The 18,273-nt window shown below is 51.4% G+C and overlaps 5 protein-coding genes across 5 annotated transcripts; 2 read left to right on the forward strand and 3 right to left on the reverse strand.

The window, feature by feature from the left end:
- Positions 1–416: 416 nt before the first annotated feature.
- On the forward strand, positions 417–2,263 carry ASPACDRAFT_1907025 (uncharacterized protein; the record flags this gene model as incomplete). The annotated part of the gene is made up of 5 exons (XM_020198834.1): positions 417–747; positions 815–1,092; positions 1,168–1,286; positions 1,375–1,759; positions 1,822–2,263. The coding sequence occupies 5 exons, from the start codon at positions 417–419 to the stop codon at positions 2,119–2,121; spliced, it is 1,413 nt and encodes a 470-aa protein (XP_020052313.1). The 3' UTR covers positions 2,122–2,263.
- Positions 2,264–3,361: 1,098 nt separating this feature from the next.
- Positions 3,362–4,999, forward strand: ASPACDRAFT_47331 (F-box protein; the record flags this gene model as incomplete). The annotated part of the gene is made up of 2 exons (XM_020201939.1): positions 3,362–4,832; positions 4,929–4,999. 2 exons carry the CDS (start codon positions 3,362–3,364, stop codon positions 4,997–4,999), a joined length of 1,542 nt encoding a protein of 513 aa, XP_020052314.1.
- Positions 5,000–7,723: 2,724 nt separating this feature from the next.
- On the reverse strand, positions 7,724–9,394 carry ASPACDRAFT_47333 (Zn(II)2Cys6 transcription factor domain-containing protein; the record flags this gene model as incomplete). Its single annotated transcript, XM_020201940.1, has 2 exons — positions 7,724–9,266; positions 9,318–9,394. 2 exons carry the CDS (start codon positions 9,392–9,394, stop codon positions 7,724–7,726), a joined length of 1,620 nt encoding a protein of 539 aa, XP_020052315.1.
- A 2,364-nt stretch (positions 9,395–11,758) lies between these two features.
- Positions 11,759–14,329, reverse strand: ASPACDRAFT_1824 (uncharacterized protein; the record flags this gene model as incomplete). The annotated part of the gene is made up of 2 exons (XM_020197192.1): positions 11,759–13,865; positions 13,926–14,329. Coding segments are annotated over 2 exons (2,511 nt in total), but the record flags the coding sequence as incomplete, so codon positions are not given.
- Positions 14,330–15,661: 1,332 nt separating this feature from the next.
- ASPACDRAFT_1891382 (NADH:flavin oxidoreductase/NADH oxidase family protein) lies at positions 15,662–17,599 on the reverse strand. The gene is made up of 4 exons (XM_020198621.1): positions 17,231–17,599; positions 16,438–17,108; positions 15,998–16,348; positions 15,662–15,929 (listed from the first exon to the last, which is right to left on the reverse strand). Exons 1-4 carry the CDS (start codon positions 17,406–17,408, stop codon positions 15,891–15,893), a joined length of 1,239 nt encoding a protein of 412 aa, XP_020052317.1. The 5' UTR covers positions 17,409–17,599; the 3' UTR covers positions 15,662–15,890.
- Between the last annotated feature and the right edge of the window lie 674 nt (positions 17,600–18,273).

Raw genomic sequence — 18,273 nt, forward strand, 5'->3', positions numbered from 1 at the left:
CAAGCTTCTGTGCTTTTCACCTGAATACTCATAGAGTTCGCAACTTCGGCACGTTTATATATTTCTTACCTTCTTACCTTCGGAGCTTGTGAGAATAATCGTCATCGTAGCTTACAAATATACAGACCCTAATAAAGTAGTAAGTTTTTTCCTACCTCAGAAGAATGATATATCACTCCGAGATGTCGGAGTTGATGAGAATATCTCGCAGTGATCAAAAGTCTCTTTAGGGCAAAGAGATTGTTCCCGAAAGGGAAATGAGATACTTCCTAATTAGGCATAGTCTGTTTTCGCCATTATGATTTCTAAGCAAGGCTGCTGAAGGTTTATCGAACGTACACTTGCATACTATTGCTTGCAATTCATGAGAAGCCCATCCGTAATCTGTACCATACTGGTTGCTGAAACGAAAGGATATGGCTGGAGAGTTTCAGTTTATCGCGATACAGGTCAATGAGCTCGTCAAGGATAAGGCGACGCGGCGCCGAGCGCGCTCCCACGCTCTGAAGAAAGCGCTGGAAAGGAAGCGCGAGGACCAGCAACGTTCCCGGACCAATTTCATCCTAACAACATTTGAAGGCTCCCATCGTCATGTCAATGTCAATGATTCAACTGAGACACCCAAGCCATGCACTATGACTCGAGCCAACCCACCAGCTCCAATTTTTACTCTCCTTTCGGGTGCTCTGGATCCGTTCCAGACCCTTGCAGTGGACTCCTCTAGGCTGCAGGCGTTGCTCGGTGATTGTAAGTGATGCCCCCTCCATCTCACCTTTTCTTTCTCTCCTGTCTCACTGACTGTTCCGCGTCTTAGATAGGGCAAGGCAAGCCCCCGAGCCGGTCTTCAGCGTGGCCGAGGAACTGGCCTTCCAGAGCTTCCGATCGGTCTTCCGAACTGGCTTCCATGATCCCGCGCTGATTAATTCTGTGATGCTGACTCTCGCATTTGCCGTCACTGGCGGAAGCTTGGATCAGGAGTGTCTGCGGTACCAGGGTCAGGCGATCACATATATCCGCGAGCGGATGGATTCGGAACATGACGCTGCTTCGGAGGCGGTTATCGGCGCTATATTGCTGGTCGCGGGTGTGGGCGTATGTTTTGTGAAATAATACATCTGAGTACCTCATTCAGTGTTTTGTTTGCTGATGACAACAACTTCCGAATAGGCTCGCCTCGGCCTCAAACCTCAAGTTGAACTGCACATGGGCGCAGTGCAGCAGCTTTTGAAAGTCTGCCAGCGAAAGAGCATCCATCTGACGCCGGGGATCCAGCGGGCCATATTCTGGTGAGTGAGTCGTATCGACTTATGCTGCTCCTATGACTCGTACTGTTATTTCACCAATCAATATGATGTAACGATATAAGTCGCGCAGGCAAGATCTCAACTCATCCCTCATGGTAGGGTCTAAACGCATAGTCAACCACACCACTTTCGCTCCCCTCCTCTGGACTCGGGATGCCTTCGTGCCGAATTTTTACCGTCTTCCACCAGGTTTAAAATCCCGATCGCACATGTTTGGGGAGGAGTTCCGTACAATCCTTGAAGACCTCCATGCCCTGCAATGCATCCGGAATATTCCGCGATCGTCACACATCGATGCAATGGGAATGCTCCATATCAACAATCACGTTGCGTCCATCCAATCCCGACTCAAGGGCCTGTCGGGTTTAAATCAACTGCAGGAGTGCTGTCGTCTAGCCGCGTACCTGTGCTCTATGACGCTGTGCTGTAAGATCTGGTGTGAGTTGGTGCTTCCGGTACGTACGCTTGATGAATATATCGTTCGAACTCGTTGAATTAACATCATTGTTGCGAGTAGTCCCACATCTCAAAGGAGCTCCTCCTGAGCCTGCGGGAGCTGCGTGACGGCATTGATGCGGCGGTATGGAACGGCGATCCCAATGCCGATCTGCTCGTTTGGCTGCTGTATATCGGCGCCGCATTCGCACCGGTCGGTTCAATCCGCTTTGGGTATATGGGCATGGTCGCCTTTCATTATCCTCACTTCTCGTGGCCGAGATTGCACGCGCGTTTGCGTCAATTTATCTGGTCCGATGACGCGTTCTTGGCGCCGGCCAGGGCGCTGTGGCGGGAGATCTCGCAATACCACGTGCGATGATTGTCGAAATGGTTACCATTTATACGTGGTTAGCGCCAAAGCATCTGTCGGACCAGGGTCGGAAAGGAATCCTGCATACCTTGTCATAGTCTGCCGCAGGACAACAGCAGGGGCTGAACAAGGTGAGGTTGGAAGCGGGGGCATATTAGTTCTCATGGATGCAATGGTAAGGGCTTAGGACTAAGCTCTTTAGTGACGGTGAAATCACGTGCAAACATCAACAGAATTACCACCTCCATTGTCCTGAATCAGGACTGTCGGGTCTAGTGACTTTGCGTCTTTCTACTCCAGAGTAAAGACTAGCATTTTTAAATTCGAACTCTAGATTGAGGGCAAAGCAGCTAGTCCTTCCCCATGTTGCCTGATATGTGACCATTCAAGTGGAGACTAAGCTGTCTAATCAAGTCATGACATTTTAATACCAAACATATGAAGTGCCCAGCGGACGAGTGCCACTTATTTTGATTGAGAATGACGCTTGAGACACGACAAGGACAGTGGATCGTCTACGGATGGAGTACCTCGTTCATACTCTAACTGACAATCTATCTAGCATGAATAACCAAGCTTTGACACAACCAGCAATCTAAAATAGCTTAATTGGATTGGCTGGCACAGTTAGTGCTTATCATTTAGTCATCACAGTCCGAACAAGCGCTGCCCGGAAATTGAACCACAGTAATGTTCCAAGATCTAGGGCTTGACCTCGCCTCATCTTCATGAGTCATGTCATTCTTTGCTGCTGTAGAGGCATATGTCCTACGTGGAAACGCAGACACATCACAGGGTCTATACAATGCCAAAGATGATGTTTCCATGAGATTAAATTGAGGGAGAAGAGTGAGTCGAGCCCGGCTTCTCTCGCGATTGCGCTGGAAATGGCCTTTTACCAGGCCATCTTTTGATCATGTTGATTCAGCGAAGGGATTCGTCCCTGAGAGACCCTGAACCACTAGAAGTTGAGGGGATCAAGCTCTTGCTAGGCTATGATTCCAGGCAAAGTGCGGTGACGCGTCATCCAGGGCCGGAAAGCTAGTGGACTACTGACTAGTGAGGAGCGGCTCCACCGGTTGCCTCTTAGGCCATCGCCGGTCTCTACACTAGCCACTGGACGGTGAAGCTAGGTACTTTCTTTGCTGTAGTTTTTTAATATAATTTACTGGCCTAGCCTTGGAGAGTCGGGGTATTTGATTCTTGCCCTTCCGCCCTCTGAGGGTTCGCTCATGCCTCCATCATTGAAATGTCTTTTACCAACCTTCCCACTGAGCTTGTCGTGCAGATTTGTGAACACCTGGGACTAGCCGATTGGTGCGCCCTTCGCCTGACCTGCAAGACACTCTTTCTTCGATCGGTGGAAGCTTTCGCGGACTCGTCTTTCCATACAATATGGGTACTGGTGACAAGTGAGAGTTTAGGCCGCTTGGCAGCGGTTGCTAGGGACGCAAATCTTCGCACGCGCGTGAAGGATATCTGCATAGTCCCTATCTTATTCGAAGAAACACTTAAGGAAGAGAGCTCGCGCCCGCGCAACCTATGTAAAGCGCCAGGAAGCTCATCTGTCTACACCGCTATATATGGACAGGGATTTCGGACCGGTGCTGAACTCTACAGCCGTTCCACCGCCTACCAGGCCATTGTGGCGGATCATCGTCGCATATTGAACACGGGGACCTTTGCAAAAACCTTTTCTGAATCGCTCGCCTGCTTCGAGAATTTGGCGTCTGTCGGACTGCGATCATGTCCCACCTGGGTCCTACTTGATCCGACCAGGCCAATGAAATTCCCCTGTTTAGGGGTACGCCGGCTTCGTAATCAGCTACCCTGTGTCACGAAAATTGCCTCTTCTAGGTTCCCGGGGCCTGTGAAGGAGTTGACGGGTGATACACATGCAAGGGCTCTTGCGGCAGTGGTAGATGGTATCGTTACAGCAAAGACAGAGCTCCGGAGACTCGAGACGTGCGACAGTCGCCACTGTGGCGTGTCGGCAGAGGACCTGATAACCCTGACGACGACAAAACCGAGCTACAAACATTTTCTAATCCTGTTACGGAACCTGGAGACCCTCCATTTGTGCCTGTTTAACGCGGACAAAGTGGCCGCCAGTGAAGGTAACGACCATCGTCTGCAGGATGCATTAGAGATGGTGGAGACCGCTGCACCCAGCCTACAGACCCTCACATTCTCGCTCTCTTGCGCCCCATTCAAGCGCCTCTCGCCACACACTTTCTCCCTGCTGTCGCAGCGCGTTAACTTTACGCGGCTAGTGGAGCTGGAACTCCGTGACCTTGATTTCACCCGCGATGGCCTTCAAGCATTCCTCCGCTCCGCTACAACCACTCTCCAGCGTCTTATCTTATTCAAAGTAAGCCTAGTCGACACTATCACACCCGCCTCTTCCTGGGATTACCGCGCCCCTTATGCCGACCGAAGGCAATGGCATGAAGACTACAAGGCAGAGATTGGACTTCGGTGGCGGGCAGTTTGGGAAGACCTCCGCCACGATCTACTCTCACTCCGGTATCTTCGCATGGACACGGTGTTATTCTGCGGCCATATGATCGAGTTCAATCATCCTCCGCGGAACATCAATATAGAAAAAACACTGCGGTCACGCCCTATATACACTGTCACTTTCCAGGCTGACCACGCCCATAACACACTGGGTGAATGGATCAGTGATCTCAAGCCTACCCCGTCCGACACGGTCTTTGGTAAGTTGTTTGTAGCGTTCCCATGTGGGCCCCTTCAATTCTTGTTTTGACTCTATCCTGTGGCTGTGTAGACTTCGAAGACTAACGTAGCAGCAGGTTTCATACGATCCGGGCGTCCGGCGGAGGTGCCTTCGACGCCCTATTTTCGCCGTGATCCGATCCCTTGACGGGCGCCAGCTACGGGTTGAGTGGATAACGGTCTGACTAGGTGCGGTGAATCCTAACGTTTACAGTCTCCGCCAGACCAATGGCCACACTGCAATCCTTGGTGTCCTGGGGATAGGTTTACCAAGCTATTGGTCCAGTATGTCATTTACCTTTATGAGCATTATCTCTACTTAATTAGATTGATATCTTAAGTAAAGGTTGTCGGAGTACCCTTCTAGGTTTACCAGTTGGTGGGCGTATTTGAAGTATTTTCTATTACAGTAGGTACCTTTTCAGCATACGAATATCTAGACCAAACGGTTACCGATTATGTTCTTGTGTTCTCCCTTTACCCCAGCTTCTTATTCTCACAGAAATTTCTTTCTGGTCTAATGTATAGTACCCCTGCTAATACGTCGGCTTGAGACCATCATGCATGACTGCAAGTATCATGAAGTGTCCACACTGAGAGATGCTCTCCAGAGCGGTGCTCTGGAGAGCATCTCTCAGTTCCGAGATAGACCACCCCGATAAGTCCGATAAGTCCAAGATGGCGATGGAGCAAGGAATAAAGCACGCCCAAAAAGGTCTCAGCGAACCAGACGCAAGATGGGTACATATCCCGGTGACCAATGTAAGAGCTGCCCAGTGAGGTGCTTCCAGGGGTTCTATCTCTTCCCGCAAGCTAACATCGAATTTCTGTCACAGTTGCGGTTCATGAAGGTATGCTATCCATCGTGTTCGACCGCATCGACCGATAAGATCCAGGAGCTTCTGGTCCGTCTGTCAAAGGACAAGAGCTTAACGAATACAGACTACCAACCACACGCCTCATTGATTGACAGCAACCAGGCTCTCATGCATGCTGGTGGTCACAAGACATACATGAAGCCCCAGTATATGGTGCAGTTGAGTCCAACAGTGCGTTTTTCTCGCAGACTACACGGATCCTTGCACAGTGACATTAACTTCCATGGTCGGAACAGAGGGTGACTCCGATCGACCCCGGCAGAGAAGAGCAGGCAACATTCTTCCGCGCTTTATGTCAGTAGAACATTTCCTTGATATAGCTTGAAGGGCAACTGACATGTGTAGTAGATGTCATTTCTAGGTTGGTCAGAATGACCACGAGAACCGGACCACAGGAGTCCCGAGCAACCGCTTCCGGAATTCATTCAGTCCCAGGACAACCCCGCAAACCAGGAGCAGTCCTACATGACTCTCAATCAATATTACCACACATTGATCATTGACACCACAGAAAGAGACAATGATCAAGTTGTTGGGCGCTTCACAACCCCGAAAAATAGACGAGGACCGGGCGGCACGCCGTACCCAAGCGCTACTCAGCACACTCCTGCAATACTCATCGTGAACCAGCTATGGCTCTTTACGCTTGATGAGAGCATGTTTCCAACATGCCCTTGGACAGGATCTTTTCCAATGCCTCGTTAACGTCATTTGTGCCCGAAACAATGGTTACCTTCACAACCAGGGAAAGCACGGATACCACAAAGAGCTTTTTCCAGCGAGTACTTGCCAAGTTGAAGTCCCAAAAGAACGAAACCCCTTGGTCAGTTTAAAAAGGTCCGCGACATCGTCCTCAGCACAGCGATCGGGATGTTCGATACAACAGAAATCGGCCCAGATCAAAGCCCGAAAAAGTCGCCTCTGACCATCTTCAGAGAATCGATCCAAAATTTCGTGAGCCGCTGTCCCTTTCTTATTGCCCTGCGTTTACGGACACCGACTAGCAACCATAGGAAGCGTGAGAAATAAGCTGCACTACACAAGTCATTCTGCGAGCAACTGGAGGATGACCTCAAAAGAGAAAAGTCATCGGAAGGGCGACACGAAACCAAGGCCGTGAAGATCCAAATATTCTGCAAGTCACTCTGGCTTTGCATGACCGACGCTGTGGGCCTTCACCTTCTGCGCGAACAGAATATACACACTTTGGGGGCTGATAGAACGGGCGACATCCAAGAAGGAGTATGATAACATCCTCGCGGAAACAACGCTTCTAGTATTGAGGCAGGAGACCAGGCATGAGAGCCAGGGCGTGTTAACATAGACATTCGAAGGAGACTGGATAATATGGACATTTATACGGGAGTCGGCCATGCTCTTAGGGCCTTCCATCCATCCACCTCTTCGAACATGCACCCTTTTACCCACACCTCTCTCAGGGCTACATACCTTCGCCACCTACTCGACGTAGGGAGTGTCATTTTATCACAAGTTCTATTGGGACTTCTCAGTCTATCAAGATTATGTGACTTTTAGTTGAGAGGCATTGCAACAAAAGGGTTCTGTGTGAGAGATTAGTGTATTTAAGCTCGTGCATTACGGCCAAGTAGGCCGGACGATCAGTTAGACAGTAAAGCTGTTAGGTATCGAAATCTTACGGCCACCGGGCTTCTGGAATGTAGCATCAATAGCCTGCGGTAGTATACTATCTCACAGACATTCGTCTTACAGCATTTCCTGTGGTCATCTAGTCATTGTAGACATATGATGCACAGCGGACCTAAAAAGCTGCGAGGGCATGAAACAAGCCCCAATCTTAAGCGCCTCGGACCCGCCTTATCCAGCATGAATCAACAAATAATTAAAAAATCGTCCTTATTAAGTATATATTCTATCAGCCTACGTTTATTATGGCACGGATGAACGGACCACTTATTAATATAACCATGTCCATCTGTGGTCTGCAGCAATCGGTCTGCGAGAACCATCAAGTCTCACACCATGAACAGCTTCACATGAGATCCTGAAACGCCTTGTCTGTGTTTATTACGTTCAGGTTGACCTGCCACCCCAGGACCATCAACACGAGACTCTGACTCTGACGGTGACACCAGGCCCCCAATGTCCAAATCCTTCGCACGAACAGGCGCCCAGTCCTTCGCAGTATGACTCGACCGCAAGACCTCCACTAGAAACCGATCAGTCCCCCTCGGATACGGTACCCCGGTGCGGTTCTCTCCGTCCTCGGCGATTCGTTGTAGAAGGTCCGCCCTGAGCGCCTCGGTCGCGAGCGCGGCCCAGACCTCCGAATTGACCAGCCCCTCACTGTGGGGCCAGGAGCGCATAGCGTCCAGGGCCTGCACCCGCAACTGGAAGTCCGGACACTGGGTAGCCACGATGTGCAGACCACCGAGGACCAGCGGCTCTATGATGACGGTCGTTGTGCTGCGGGCGAGGGCGCTTATTATAGCGAGACTGCTCGATAGCAAAGTGGTGAAATCCGCTATAATCCGGGCCTGGTCACTGACATCGCTGCCGTCATGTAGCGTGAGTTTCAATGAAACTGTTTGGACTACCTCAAGGTGCCGCAACACCGTGACAGCGCGTTGTTCTCTGCTCGTCAGCACATGCGCGCGGGTTTGATAGAAGGAATCCAGGGCCCGAGTGAACTGCTGGTACCGTACGAGAATCCGCTGGCGAGCGAGCCAGAACGCATCATATTCGGCAAGGATTCTGGCTTTCGGCGTTTGCCAGGCGTGGCCAATAAAGCCAATTGAGTGGTTGCTGATCTTCATGAACGCTACTCGGGCATCGGCCACGCTTTGGATAACGATAGGATAATCCTTCGTCACCCAGTCCGGCTCTTCGCGTTTGGTATCGTCCTGTTGCACAGTTTGCCAGTATAGATCGGCCTCCATGTCAAGGTGATGAAAATAATCAACAAGAGCAGGATCAATTCTCTGCCCGCGGGCCTGTGCTTCGCGCATAATTTGCACCCCGTGTTTAACGTGCACAATCGTAATGTCGAAGTTGCCCCGCATATGCTCTCCGATCACAAACAACAGGCAGCAGATGAGAACGGTGTGGATCAGCTGTGGGTCGTTGGATCCCTGCCGGCGTCGCAACAAGGCTGATGCCCGCACCGACTGCTCCAGCGCGAATTTTAAGTGATCATCATCAGACTGTGCCCCAGTAAGTCGCATTCGATTGATCTCCGCGGCTTGCTGGATCGCACTCAGCATGTTCACCGCATGGCAAACGGCCGGTTCCGTGCAGCTCAGTTGCAGGATGTGGCTCTCCCAGAGTGGGGAGTCGAACAGGTCCGCTACACTGGACACGGTGCGGTGCTGGAAGTACGAAAAGCAGCGTTGCTCGTCCGACGTCAGAATCCACCCATGTCTCTGGAGAGAGATGACCCCGGGGAGGGTGGTTTGCCGCCCCCAGGGAAGTCGATGGAGATCATAATCGCATTTGCGACCGGTGGAGGTGCAATTTTTGCACGCGCCGGGTAGCTCGTCGCATCGAATCCGGCGTGCACTGGGTAATCAGGTCGCGATCATTGAAGGCGGTCCCTAGCAGAGCACTTACCGACAGGTGCGGCATCCCGTTCTTGATCTCGTATATGTACGGCGACGGGTGGGTAATGTGACCTCAGTACCAGGCATGGTAGCTTTCTAGCTTGCCTGCAGGCAGACAGCAGGGGTGTCGCAATAATATGATTTCTCCGTTTCTGCAGCACAAGACAGGAGAAAAGGCATTCTTTCAAGCGCAAGGCACACACACACGATCGAAGTAGTCGTCAACGGTCGCAAACACTAGTCTTGGCCCGGATTAGATCTGACAGTCGTCAGTGGTGAAAACATCGATCTGATAGGAATAGTTTTCCTTGGATCGGGTCCAGCTAGCTCGGTATGAATGAGTCCTGAAGTGTGATCCCCTCCTCGCGTATTGTCAGTGGATATTTGTGTAGCCCCTGAGAGGCTGCGAGGCTGAGAGAAATGTGGGTTCTGTGCCGTGTGTCTATATTGAATTGAACTAATGCCACTAACGGACTTTGGCCGCGGGGCTAATATATGTTACGTACCATCGTTCCAGCCGAAGACTACGTTTCGCACATAGCGACTAACTTCTTAGCTTTACCATCTCTGTGCCTTAGGGGAAAAAGTACTATAGTGGACGACCATTTGGGGTGACTCGAGGAGATAATCTTTTCATAATAGTTCTCTATTTGATGTGTATGCATAATTAGAGCTGGCTGAACAGCTTCACTTACATAAAGGCATTAGGGCAACACGGGGTCGGGGATAACTTCCCCTTCGGGGTTAACCCTCCACTTTCCGAGTCCCCCCGCTTCGCCTCGTGGGATGGAGAGATGCTTATGGAAAGGAAGCCGCGGATGGACCCTTCTAGAGTTTCCAAACCTACTCCGTATATTGCACTTAGGCATCTTTGAGCCTCAAATCAGCAGGACCCAGCCGTGCCTTGCCACACACTACCTCTACTCAATCCCCCTCCTAGTCAGCAAACCCCTGTAAAAAAAATGCCAACTAAGCCTCCAGTGATAAAGCTTAATTGTTCTATGTCTCGGCACAATTTCATCAAACCATCAACAGAAGATTTACAATCAGAACGATTTTTCAGTTCTCTTGGGTCCGGTGGAGATCGCCCACTATATAATTCATTTCTAGTACGGTGTCTGTTCTCTCGGTACTTACTGAGGAAAATGTCACGTATAGTTAGAAAACTTAGACAGGACAAATCACAGGATTAGACAGTACAGTGGCCTCCCTACCGAGATTATTCCCTGTCTTTATTGTACCTACTTATTACATCTTCTACCACCACATCGCAAATTCTGCATTGGACTATGAGCGCGGGACGTCTTCACCGCCCAACGGCTGCGCAACTATTCAACATGGTAATCTGGGATCATTACGAGGTAGACTTGTTTAGAAATCACTAAACAAGAGTCCGCATACGCTTGATGGATTGAAAGCAAACGAATTTTTCGTGGCCAAACTCCCGTGAATTTCAAAAGGGGAGAAGTGGGCGAGACATAACGGGATCCCTCTATTAACAGAGCCGATGTTAAGCTCAGAGAACATGGCAAAATATAGAGGTGCCTAGGGCAGGAGCAAACCTCATAACATTGTTTGTATTTGGCTTGCAGAAAGGAATTCTCCCTCTATCAGTATGCTTATTATCGAGAGTTCAAATGACGACCAGCAATGCTATCTTCAGCGCCTACTTAATTGGAACCGTTGACGCCCTACCGGGCTGATCTTCTGCACGTGACTCGAAACAACCGACGCTCCATCGGCATTCCAGCCCTAGTCGTCTGGAAGAAGCACAGCTAGATAGCCCGTTGGATGAGCTCCCCTGTGCTTCAGAATCGCATCGAACCTTTCTCACTTTGCATGTATAGCAACCTGCAGGACTGATTAATGGACATGAACAAGAGAACGGTAATAGACTACCGACCAGGACGAGCTCGTTGGCGTGCAGTCGAAGTGTTTATAGCGAGCATGGATGAAATGGGACGCCCCCAAGGGGCTACGGACAAGGGGACAAACAAGTGTGGATGGAATGGACCATGCGAGATGTGGGCGAAAGCAGAATTTTGGAAAGAGGCGTCAAAGCCCCCGCGTGCTGACCACGCGATGAGCTCAAGGTAAGGGATGACAGGCGTGGTCGATGGTTGATAGGGATTGTATTACCCTAATATCAGACATGGTGGGATTATAAGGTATTCCGGTCATACGCCACCCAACCTTCTCACACGAACCAGCATTCCGGACTGGGTAATAGACTCACCGCTTGTCATCGAGCCCTATCCTTAACTCTCACTCCCTGCAAGGTTGGTATCAGCTCATCCATTTTCAAGGGCCAAAGCGCCTGTAATTACCTCCATCACATCGAGTCACATGCACTGAGTTTTCATGCACTGGGTGACTAATCCTTACTTGCATGCTATCACCCCACACTGAACACACATGCACAAGAAATGCATAATAGACATGTCAACGAGCTTTCCTCCTTTGTTTCCCACCGCCACTAGAACTTGAGCCCGGGCTAGGAGAAGGCCGCGGATTCAGTACTTGTGTCAGTTGGACATTAATGGCCTCCCAGTCCGACGAGCGGTCTTTCTCCGGAATAGCCTGTAACACACATCGCGCATTCCTGCCTGCTGGTCGTAAATGCTTCCTGCACCAGTCGCACTGCTCCCCGTTCACCCGCTGCTCGGCATCTGCCTTGTTCGCTATCAACTCCTCAACTGCCCGGAGATTTTGCTTGTGGACTGCATAATGCAACGGTGGCAGACCCGTGGTCGCATGAGGCTTGTTCTTGTCAGCCCCCCTAGCAATGAGCTTGGTGAGTAGTCCATCGTGCCATGTATCTACAGCTTGGTGCAACGGTAGGTTTCCCTGGTGATCAAGGATATTCAGGTCGGTCTGTGGAAGCCCACAAAAGAAGTTGACTAACTCCCGGCGGGATCTATGGTGGGATAGGTTGAGTGCTTCATGCAATGGAGGGCAGAATCCCGACTCCGATGGCGGGTTTTCATTGACAAATTCGGGGCAGTGGTCACAGAGCAGCCTCACGAGTGCAACTTTACCTTCTCTTGTCGCTTTTGGCAGGACAGGAAACCCGAAGGTGACGGCCGATGGCTGCCCGGGCTTATGCTGGCGAAGAAGGTCGCGCAGCATCCCGCGCGATAACTCCTCCGACGGCGACAATTCCATGATGAAGTCAGCGAGAGACTTGCCATCACTGACCCTCCACTTTGGGTCCGCACCATGTGCTACCAGGAGCTGCAGGATAGGGAGATTGCCAGATTTGACGGCGTACTGGAGCGGCGTCTCTTTGTTCGTGTCTTCGATGTTCATCGCGGGCGCTTTGTGGAGTAAAGCTTGGATGATTTCCATATTAGCTAGCTCCACTGCATAGTGAAGCGGTGTCTTGCCATTCTTGTCTCGGAAATCTGGGTCTGCCTCTCGCTCAAGCAGAAGAGGAACAAGAGTTGAGCAATCCTTCTCAATCGCACGATGGAGCGCAGTCCTCCCTTTATGGTCCGGGGCATTTGGAAAAGCACCTTGGTCGAGAAAAAGCTTTACAAGTTCGGGGCTCCTGGTGCGAATGGCGTGGTGTAGTGGGGTTTCCTGCTTGTGGTTGCCAATTTTGACGAGGGTATTCATTCGCTGCAGGAGAATCGTCGACAACCCAACCAGTCCTTTGCTTGCAGCTAGATGCAACACAGTGTTACCATTCTGATCTGTTACACCAATCTGGACGTGGCTCTCTAAGACGAGATCGATGATCTCCGAGCGACCGCTCTGTATGGCAACATGCAGCAAAGACTCGCCTGCGTCGTTGTGATCGCCCGTGCCTGCTCCTCGATCGATCAGAAGTCGACACGCATTTTGATGCCCCGATCGTACAGCTCTCATCAGTGGTGTAAAGCCGTTGATCCCTTTGTACGTGCTCTGGGCGTTGATATCGGCCTTGTTATCTAGCAGTAATGCGATGGTGGAGGTCTGCCCGGCTCCCGCCGCCGACATGAGCGCCGTGCTGCCGGACCCGCTTCGCTTCTCCACTGTGGCACCACGCTCAATGAGCATTTGCACAATTTCATCGTGTCCCAGTTTGGCAGCTAGGCATAGAGGTAGATCCTTGTTGCACGGTTGGTCCACTCCGATTCCCAGATCGAGTAGCAGGCTGACCCCATTGACGCTGTTGGAAAGGATCGCGTGGGCCAGGAATTTCGATCGCTCTTGTGGGCTTTGACTGTCACAGATCCAAATCGACTTGAGAATTGCGTAGATGCGACTCCGCTCGCGATCGCCGGCTTGTTGTGCTGCATTTGCGGTGAGGTCCAGGGTGGTCTGGCGTGGCTGGAACTGTGGCAAGGGGATCGGCGGATCGTCTGGGTCATCTCCATCCCTGATACTGCTGGGAGGAGTAACATAGGTGGATGGAGGGTTCTCAGAGCGCACTTCACTTTCTTCATGGCTTTGGTAGACCTCACGCCAGTGGGAGGCTTCGAACTCGACTTGGTCTTGTAAGAGCTGTTGAATGATGGTGTTTTGGTTATTGATATCGGTCGCGAGTGGTTGTTCCTCGAACGGCGGGAGAAGACTGAATGATGCGGCTGGGTCAGACGAAGATTGGGGACGATCATCACGAGGTCATGCTTACCTGTTGGAGTTGAAGAGCCGAAGCACTTCGCGGAGAAGTCCCATGTATTGCTGCAATGCCACCAGGGCCTGAGGCCAGCGACCGGCGACATAACCTCGCGCACCGTAGCTGGAGCCATAAAGTCGCAGCTGCCGCTCCACTAGGTTGATGATGTAGCCGTATACTCGCAGAAGCGATGCAAGGTATGCAGCTGCAGGCGATATATGTGTCCGTGGCCGAACTATGCGTCGAAGGAACAATCGAAGCTGCTCATCGACTTCCCCAAGTGTAGCCAAAGTTTCATCTTGCGACGGATTAAGATATGGTTCAAACTGGACTTGAGAAACTAGGACAGTGACTCGCACATCGTCGAGTAACAAGGACTGGGTCAACGAGAGGAGGTCATCTTCTACGGCGACCTGCATGTTCGCAAGTACGTTAAAAATGAGCAAGGAAAGAGCGGCTCGAGCGGCAATTCAAGCCACCAACAGTGAGTGAATAAAGAAGGGTGGGTGTAAGGTTTAAAGGATCTGAGCCTAGGGACAGGAGAGAAGATGAGATAGATCTTACAGAGATGGGGAGGATTGACAATAATAGGGACCCATTATAACTGACAATGTAGCCCGATGAGGCATACAAGGCGTTGTTGCAGCTCCCTCCGCCTCACTGCCGGTGTTTAGTCATCGAGATATGCTGGGCAACAACCAGGCGCGGTGACTCAACCATTGTGGGCAGAGTGATTCTACAGACACTCGATGATTGGGAGTTTGGCTCTCTCTCTGTATGGGCAGCAGTAGCAGCCCTTCTGTGTCTTTAGCCATGGGATGCCTACCAAGTGGCCGGCGACAGCTGTCACAGCGATCATTGGCCGTCTCGCTGCAGTAAACACCGTCAAGAGCTGACACTTAGCAATCCCTTGATGCGAGAATTGCCCAATTAACCAATACCGTAAGTCTTCATGCTGACTTGGGGGTGAATTGCCCCTCATGCTTGATTTGCTGCAGGGTTGATCCCGACCCCGCACCACTCACTACGTCATCGGCGCAGCTGTCAGCTCAGCCTGCCTAGCAATAAGAAGAAATCAGCCTTTCTACCCATTCACAATGTGGTATTAATAGAACATATCGAAATGCAATTTGTTTGAGTGTGATTCTCCGAAGATTGAGAGTCTCGAGCTACCGGCGATGACACTAGTTGGGGCAGGATCATTGTAGAGCTGAGTACAAGATATAAAGCCTGAACGATGGCATTCGGTCCCCATCTGGCCTCCCACTGCGCTTGCCCTACTCGCTTTCGTTGATAGAACCATGACACAAGGGAAGGGCAATGTAGAACAATGTCTTGGATCTTTTGGTGGTTGTTATGCTGAGCGGACTACATACTACGTAAGTTCCCTGCGTGAATCGCCTCGGATCACGTGGCTGGAATCAAGGAACGCCGACAGCTTTCAAGCTGGCACCGGCAGACTTGACTCAATCACTCCAGGAGTACAATATCCGAGGGGAACTAAATCTAATACTAGGGTTTTCATCAGGAATTTGATACATAGTGATGGAAAGAAAGGAGCTGGGGATCTTCCTTCTGCGCCATGGAGTGGAATTCCGTCGGTGCCTGAGGCACTAGGGGGCGGTCACCTGACAGACGCCTGTCAACATGCATCAGAATATTGAGAAGTCATTAAATTTCAGCTTTCCTAAACCCAGACTCTGTCTAGAAAGTATGGAATGTCACATATCGCAATTGATCTTCATTTCTAACACCTGAAGAAGTCCTGTCTGCCTTGGCATAATATAATGATCGCTCTCGAGGGCTGTACAGGATAGTGCTACATTTATTGCTCCAGGCCTCTAGCCCAGGTAAATTTATCCCGCTCTCACCGTCCTTGTTCAAAAAGCTTCCTCACACTCCTCACTCGACCTAAGACCGACCAAATTCACATCAGCAGATCCCGATGTGAACTACGACCTTCAGGGTCCAGCCCTCAGCCTAAGCCCCCAACTCCGCGATCCGACTACTGTAATGCCGCTACATCAACTAGAGTTAGCCAAACTCGCAAATCCCGTGTCCAGAACGTAGAAAACGAATGTACTCACGCTCTCATCCCCGGCCCCAATGACCGGTAGCTTAGTCCACCTGTTCGCCCAGGAGATCGGCACCCGTTCCGTCACCAAGCGCGCCTCGTCGGCAGGCACCCGCTCGTTAAGAATAACCTCTACGGGAAGAGTCGGATGCAACACCGCAGGTCGACCGAGTCCGATCATGTCACAATCCCCGTTCTGCAAGGGGTCGATCATCCCTTGGCGAGTCCGGAAGCCCCCTGTCACCATCAGAGGCACTTCTGGGAACGAGCTCCGAATCGCGCTAGCAAAATCCAAGAAAAACGCCTCCCGCGCTTGAGTCCGAGCCGAGGGTCGGTGTCCTTGGATGGTCTCACTCGTCATCATCTATATAACATGTTAGGCACTGTACTACAATGCACCTCCTCCCTCATTTCTTCATCGTATATCGAGGATAGGGGGTATCAACAACTCACAGTGGGCTTCTCATACGACCCTCCGCTAATCTCCACGAAGTCCACCCCAGCCGCAACAATCAGCCGCAGCTGCTCAACGCACTCCTCCAGTGCCTCCGCGGACTGATGATCCACCGAGTTGAGTTTGATCCCGACGCAGAACCGGGGCGGAGTCGCCGCGCGAACGGCGCGGATGATCTCAACGACCAACTGGGCCCGCCGCCCGGCGGACCCGCCATAAGCGTCGGTGCGGTGATTCGTGGGCGCCGACAGAAACTGCGCCAGGAGGTAGCCGTGCGCCGCGTGGATCTCCACCCCCTGGAATCCCGCCTCCGCCGCCAACCGCGCCGCGTCCACGAACTGCTGCACCACCGTCTGGATATCGACCTCGGTCATGGCGCGGGGTACCCCGAAAACCAGTCGGCTGATTGTATGGGCCATGAGGCCAGGGCCGAAGTTTAGCGGGACGGCGCTGGGGGCTAGATTCCGCGCGCAGAGGCTGCGACTGCCTGCGCCCATGGGGGACTGCCGGCCTGGGTGGTTGAGTTGCACGATCGCTGGGCTGTTGCCGGGTGTGGTGCAGGCGCTGGCCCAGGCGCGCCAGCGGGCGAGCTGCTTATGTGTGCTCGTGGTGGGTTTCAAGGTCACGTCGCCTGCGCCGTTGAGGTATCGGTGGTCGACTTGGACGTTGCCTGTCGCGCTCATATAGGAATCATATTAGCTGAATGCGTGTGTGTGTCGTGATGCCGCAGCGACAATAGACAAAGCAGCGCCAAGACCGCCTGCTACTGCTCATTGCTAAAGTAATACTGACCCGTCAAGATCAATCCCCACCCTCCGCCTCCCCATTCCTCATATGCTCGCTCGAGCGTCTGCGTGGGAAGCCCATCCCCGTCGGCGAGTTTCTCAGCCATCGCCGCTTTCACGAGTCGATTAGGGAGTTGTAACCCGCATGGTAGGGTCAACGGCTGTGCAAGTGGAGAGCCCATCATTCTTTGGTTAGCTTGTGGGATGTGGTGGTGGTGTTCAATTTGTTGTTCTTGGTATTTGGGTGGCGTTTGTGAAGGGACCCTCCTGCCGTGTACTTATACACAATCCCTTATTTAATTCTTCCAAGATCATACACTCGCCAATCATTCTCTCAACGTCCATTCAGTTCCCATTGAGCCAAAACCGAGGAAATAGTCATTGGTAAGCCAGCCACCAGATATTTGTAAGTTCAATCCCCGTGAACCTCGAACCTCACCGGAAGTCGGTTGCCAAGCGTCTCGGGTCTCGGCTTTCGTGACTGACAAGGCCCTTCGGGTGTCGGGACTGGGACCTCCCACGGCCACCACGCCACCTTTCCCCCTTTTACTAGCAGTTTTAGTTTTTTTTCTTTTTTCTTTTTTCCCTTCCATTTCAGGTCCGTTGCTTGTCTACAGGTTTGAATTCCAGACCGCAATGGCCGCGGATATGGCGAGCATGTACCAGACCTGGATCACAGGACTGACCCACTAGGGCTTCTGCTGGTGGCTTGATCCACGTGGTGCTCGGCACGTGACGCGGGTACAGTACAACTTTCGCCGATGATGTAGGTTATGTTCCATGTTAGGAGGGCCTTTCGTTCATTTGCGTGTCCCTGGGACTCTAGAAATATCAGTGGATCCTATTGCTGGCTATACCGTGTCACTTGAGACGATTCTCGGTAGGAGAACGCAGTCGATGGGGAGGAGTATCAACCTTTTTCGAAAAGGTTTGTTCTCATAATAGAACTGACTAGATAGATAGAATAGAGACAGAGAAGAGGAATGAGTGGCACTTATAAAATTTATCTATGACTAACATTCATAGTACGATTGAAGTCTAAGTTTAGAA

Source organism: Aspergillus aculeatus (genome assembly GCF_001890905.1).
Source record: "Aspergillus aculeatus ATCC 16872 unplaced genomic scaffold ASPACscaffold_18, whole genome shotgun sequence".
NCBI classification, from domain to species: Eukaryota; Fungi; Ascomycota; class Eurotiomycetes; order Eurotiales; family Aspergillaceae; genus Aspergillus; species Aspergillus aculeatus.